This window comes from Euphorbia lathyris, chromosome 10 (assembly GCF_963576675.1).
Source record: "Euphorbia lathyris chromosome 10, ddEupLath1.1, whole genome shotgun sequence".
NCBI lineage: Eukaryota > Viridiplantae > Streptophyta > Magnoliopsida > Malpighiales > Euphorbiaceae > Euphorbia > Euphorbia lathyris.
The window spans coordinates 21,274,244-21,280,021 of record NC_088919.1 but is presented as its reverse complement, the minus strand read 5'-3'; the positions used below and the strand labels follow the sequence as shown (position 1 = coordinate 21,280,021).

The 5,778-nt window shown below is 36.6% G+C and overlaps 1 protein-coding gene across 2 annotated transcripts; it reads left to right on the top strand.

Moving 5' to 3' along the window:
- Nucleotides 1-323: 323 nt before the first annotated feature.
- Nucleotides 324-5,416, top strand: LOC136207962 (uncharacterized). Of its 2 annotated transcripts, XM_065998818.1 has the most exons (8): nucleotides 324-885; nucleotides 986-1,249; nucleotides 1,661-2,177; nucleotides 2,266-2,465; nucleotides 3,115-3,227; nucleotides 3,316-3,456; nucleotides 3,544-3,642; nucleotides 5,359-5,416. In XM_065998818.1, the coding sequence occupies exons 1-7, from the start codon at nucleotides 382-384 to the stop codon at nucleotides 3,623-3,625; spliced, it is 1,821 nt and encodes a 606-aa protein (XP_065854890.1). In that variant the 5' UTR covers nucleotides 324-381; the 3' UTR covers nucleotides 3,626-3,642; nucleotides 5,359-5,416. The 2 variants fall into 2 exon arrangements, with proteins under 2 accessions (XP_065854890.1, XP_065854889.1); XM_065998817.1 differs by lacking the exon at nucleotides 5,359-5,416 and having other exon boundaries at nucleotides 325-885; nucleotides 3,544-3,749.
- Nucleotides 5,417-5,778: the final 362 nt, after the last annotated feature.

Here is a 5,778-nt window from a genome sequence, read left to right as displayed (position 1 = left end):
TTTAGTGATAGCCATCACCCAAAATTTCATACAGAAAATCAAAATTGTTATTATGTAGTAAATGTTCATCCTTTTAAATTTGTATTTGGGCATTTGTAAAATCATACAAAACTAACAAGGACATACCTTTCTCAAAGAAACTAATAAAGTATGAAAAAGATCTAGAGAATTTTGGAAGTTTGTATCATAGATATTTTTAATTTCCCAGATTAATGGGTATGAATTGTAGGGTTATTGTTTACTGGTTAAATCTTACTATCTTATCTTCAATTCTCACATGTCTCTATCTCAGTCCTAAAAAAATTTCTGATAAGAAACAATAGCAGCATAACAAACTAAGAGCTGCAAGTTGAGTTACTGACTGACTGACAATAATCATCCATGGTTTCCAAATCAACATCTTTAATATCTCTTCAAAACAATGCAACAACTTTTCCATCTTCATTAAAACCAAATTCGAGACATTCATTTTCATGGGGTTCAGTTAAATTCAGAAGCTTGAAATCATCTGGTACAACAAAGTACAATCAAGTTGTTATAGATGAAGAAATGGACAAGATCAGGAGGCTGCAAAACGGGCCCGATGTGCGAGGGGTGGCATTGGAAGGGGAGAAAGGTAGGAAGGTGGATTTTAGTCCAGCGACAGTAGAAGCCATTGCAGAAGGTTTTGGGGAGTGGGTAAAGGATGGGTTGGAAAAGCAAGGAGAAAGTATCAGAATATCGCTTGGAAGAGACCCGAGAGTGTCGGGACCTTCACTGAGTGTGGCAGTGTTTTCTGGTATAGTTCGTGCAGGCTGTGTGGCGTTTGATATGGGACTTGCTACTACTCCTGCTTGTTTTATGAGCACTTTGCTGCCTCCTTTTGCCTATGATGCTTCCATGATGGTATGCTATATAACGACCTATTATCCTAATGAAATACCAATTGGAGATAGTAGCTCATTGTATTCAACAATTGTGTTAATTATTTTGATTAAAAATGCAGATGACAGCATCACACTTGCCATACACTCGAAATGGTATAAAATTTTTCACACCAAAAGGAGGGCTGACATCGCCAGAGGTTGAGGAAATATGCGAGAAAGCAGCGCTCAAGTATGCTACCAGGCTTACCAAAGTATCCACACTGCTAAAAACATTACCAACAAAAGTTGATTTTATGAGCGAATATGCTAAACATCTTCGAGATATAATCAAGGAGGGAGTCAACCATCCTTTACATTATGACACTCCTCTCAAAGGCTTCAAGGTTAGATTGCAACTTTTATTTTGGGCTTATTGCTTTAGGGGCCTAAGCGAGTCTTGGCGTAGCTGTAAACGTTGTTGTCGTGTAACTGTAAACGTGTCACGAGTTCGAGGCTTAGGAGCGGCCTCTTGCCAAAAAAAATTGACAGGGGAAGGCTTGCCCCAATACAACCTTGTGGTGGAACACCTCCCCGGACCCTGACTTAGCGGGGACGGCCCGCCCATTGCTTTAGAGGCCTCTGAATTTGGCCCAAAAGTCAGATTACTCCATTAAACTTACATAGTGTCTTCATGACCCCATGGACTTTGCCTAAAGTTGATTCATTAATTAGTAATTAAAAAACAAGACTTTCATTGCGTTGAATAAAGATTATAATTACATGTATGAGTGCTAATTAATTAATGTACAGTACAGATAATTGTAAATGCTGGAAATGGATCAGGAGGATTCTTCACATGGGATGTGCTAGACAAACTTGGAGCAGACACTTTTGGTTCTTTACACTTAAACCCAGATGGAATGTTCCCCAACCACATTCCTAACCCTGAAGACAAAATTGCAATGTCACTCACTAAAGCTGCTGTCTTACAAAATTCCGCACATCTTGGAATCGTTTTCGACACAGATGTAGATCGTAGTGGTGTTGTGGATAAGGAAGGTAACCCAATCAATGGAGACAGGTTAATTGCATTGATGTCAGCAATAGTCCTGAAAGAACATCCTGGAACTACTATTGTTACTGATGCAAGAACAAGCATTGGTCTTTCAACATTCATTTCTGATAATAATGGGAATCATTGCTTATATCGTGTTGGTTATAGAAATGTGATTAATAAAGGAATCAGACTTAATACGGATGGTATGGAAACACATCTCATGATTGAAACTTCTGGACATGGTGCTCTTAAGGAGAATTACTTCCTAGATGATGGTAAAGTTTGAAGTTTTAGTCTTTATTATTCCTAAATGAATACTCAAGTTGTTATTGCAAAGATTAACGAATTGATTTTAATTAGCAGGGGCTTATATGGTGGTAAAAGTTATAATTGAAATGGTGCGGATGAAGCTAGGTGGATCAGATGATGGAATTGGAAGTCTGATAAAAGATCTTCAAGAACCAGCAGAATCCATAGAGCTAAGGATGGATGTTTTAGCCGACCCAAAAAATGTCAAGGCTAAATCTATGGAGGCAATTGAGAAATTTCGGAGCTATATCCTGGTAAGCTTCCTGCCTAAAATGTACATGGTAACATACTAGTCTAATACCACGTAGATATTGTCCGATTTGGTCCAAATCCAACCCTTTGAACCTCACACCTTACAAAGAAACCTCATTCACTCTCTCTCCATTTTCGACTTGAATCCGGATTCAGATCATTTCTGCTCCATCGCTATCCCTTGAGGCCGCTCCTTCCTTATTTATAATGTCAGCTGGTTCGCCTTTAAGAGATAGAACCCGAGCTAAGGCAATATGCTAACACTCTGAACGATTCCTGAGACGACTGTTCTCTGGCCATAGAGAACAGCCTATATCCGAACTCATACCTACAAGCCTATGGATACTGGCACCTATTCTATTGCCCTTGTACTTTGTAAGTCTTACTTATTTGGTGGGACGAGTTCTGAAAGAAAGACGATTTACTCTTTTTCACAAGCTCATTTGGACTCGTAAACCAAACTCTTATGGAGTGGGATCAGGCTGGGGGATGACGATTCCCTCTCTATCGGCTTATTTAGCCCTCTTATTCACCCTATGCTTGCCTTCCCAGCTTAGCCCGTCTTCTATCCCAGCGCCAATCAATCCAAACCAGGTCGTTACATACATAACATTTAATTGATGGTAAATACAAATTAATTTACATTTGCAGGAGGGGCGGCTTCAAGGTTGGGAATTGGATTCGTGTGGAGAGTGTTGGGTCAGTAATGGCTGTCTGGCCGATTCAAATGACTCTCCGGCACCCATCGACGCTTACATGTACAGGTACTCGTTTACAATTTCTTATGTTAGAGGTATATCTGCAATTTATTTACGAAATAAGCTTTAAAAAGTTATGGAATGGTGTGAATAGGGCAAAAGTAAGTGATAAAGAAGATGGAGAACACGGTTGGGTGCACATGAGAGAGAGCTACCATAATCCAAACATTGCTCTAAATATGCAGTCAATACTGCCTGGAGCTTGCCAATCTATGGCCCAAGTTTATAGAGACAAGTATGTCATCTTCCCATTCTAAATTATTCCATTAACATCTTTTTCTGTTTTGAACATTTTATATTTTTACTTGTTCAACCTTTTCAGGTTTATATTGGCAAGTGGAATGGACAAAGTCCTAGACATCTCTCAGCTTAACAAGTATATAACCACTGGAATTGCAAATTGAATAATTGAACAATTAAGGTAAATAATAGGGAATCAATCTAGCTAATTAAGCTATATATAAGCATAGGACTAATGTATAACAGAGAATAACTTGTTCGTTGAGATGAAATCTTTGTTGGGAATTTTTCTCGATTGCGATAATTTAGCGGAAGCGATAAAACAATTTTATTGAATTTATGAGGTTTACAATGAGATAAAACAAAAATAGTACACTCCGGTGTTTCTCGAAAATACCCCGAAATAATTATCTTTACTATTTTTATCTCTCCCCAAAATATTAGACTACCCTCTAAATAAACTCTCAAAATTCACAAGGCACAATTGTGCCTCCTCTCACTACATTTTGGTTCCACCCTAACTCCCTTTCTCTTCCTATATTTCCCACAATATTCAAGGAATGGTTCCTTGGCTTTTATAAGCCAAGGATCAAGGTTTGCATTAATTGTGCCAGCAAAAATTGCTGGCACAATTAATGGCCTGATTGACCACCGAATTCTGGTGGTCAATTTTATAATTTTTTTTTTTTTTTTTTTTTTTTTACAAATTACAAAAACAATCTTCCATCACTATAAATTACAAAAATAGTCTCACATTAATTAAGACTTTACAATAATTCCCCTTGTTTATTTAATTGTTTTAAATTAATAGTTAATTTTCTCAACAATTTTTCCCTTAACTATTAATTTAAAACTTTCATTTTTTTTTTAAATATATATATGATGTACTTTCTCATCATCATCTTGTAAACGGAGCACTTCTCTCCGCAAACAACTTCTCGGTGCACTTCTCACCGAATCAATGATGTACTTTCCCATCATCACCTTGTAAACGAAGTACTTCTCTCTGCAGACAACTTCACGGTGCACTTCTCACCGAATCAATTTGTTGATGCACTTCTCATCAACCTTCAACTATTGGAGCACTTCTCTCCAAATTAAACAAATTCTTCTTCGCCAACATGATTTGCCACATTGACACTTTCTTTTCTCTTGTTTCTGCAATTCCATTGCACGCGCCTAAACTTCTTACACGAAACATTTGAGCTTCCCCATGCCAGCAGTCCTTCCCTCAACTGCTTGCTCATTTTCTCCATTTTCTCACGCCCAATTGATTTGGTGGGCGACGCTACATTGAACCATAGCTCTGATACCACTGTTGGGAATTTTTCTCGATTGCGACAATTTAGCGGAAGCGATAAAACAATTTTATTGAATTTATGAGGTTTACAAGAGGGCACACTCTAGAAACTTTTTAGAGTTACAATGAGATAAAACAAAAATAGTACACTCCGGTGTTTCTCGAAAATACCCCGAAATAATTATCTTTACTATTTTTATCTCTCCCCAAAATATTAGACTACCCTCTAAATAAACTCTCAAAATTTACAAGGCACAATTGTGCCTCCTCTCACTACATTTTGGTTCCACCCTAACTCTCTTTCTCTTCCTATATTTCCCACAATATTCAAGGAATGGTTCCTTGGCTTATAAAGCCAAGGATCAAGGTTTGCATTAATTGTGCCAGCAAAAATTGCTGGCACAATTAATGGCCTGATTGACCACTGAATTCTGGTGGTCAATTTTATAATTTTTTTTTTTTTTTTACAAATTACAAAAATAATCTTCCATCACTATAAATTACAAAAATAGTCTCATATTAATTAAGACTTTACAATAATTCCCCTTGTTTATTTAATTATTTTAAATTAATAGTTAATTTTCTCAATAATCTCAGGTATGCCATTATTTTTCAACAACAAATAATGAAGTCACTCTGTATCTTTGTATGGTATTATCTGAATACATTATTGTTGTTAATAGGCTTTCACTGATTGCAACACAACCATATGCCCAATTGTGGTGTAAACAACTGCTGAAAGGGATTTTAAGCATGATATTAAGATAAAGGGCTTTTTACCAAAAATGGTATTAATAATTGGGGATTTCACCTAAATAATGTATAATTCGATTATCTATTCTATTTTGTCAAACAGGCCAAAAATATCTAAAATAACAGAAAATGGAAATAGAGGTTCTTAAGATACTGTTTTTCAACATTCCTAAAATACCAAATATAAACAATTTAGAAGGGAATTCATATCAAATTTCTTCCATAACAGAATTCGAGATCCCTCTAAACTAGGAAAAATTACAA

Excerpts from the sequence above, each read along its gene's own strand:
- LOC136207962 (XM_065998818.1), top strand. The coding sequence starts at position 382 with ATGGTTTCCAAATCAACATCTTTAATATCTCTTCAAAACAATGCAACA. Across the intron at positions 2,466-3,114 it reads AATTTCGGAGCTATATCCTG|GAGGGGCGGCTTCAAGGTTG; the intron begins GTAAGCTTCCTG and ends TTACATTTGCAG. Across the intron at positions 3,457-3,543 it reads GCCCAAGTTTATAGAGACAA|GTTTATATTGGCAAGTGGAA; the intron begins GTATGTCATCTT and ends CAACCTTTTCAG.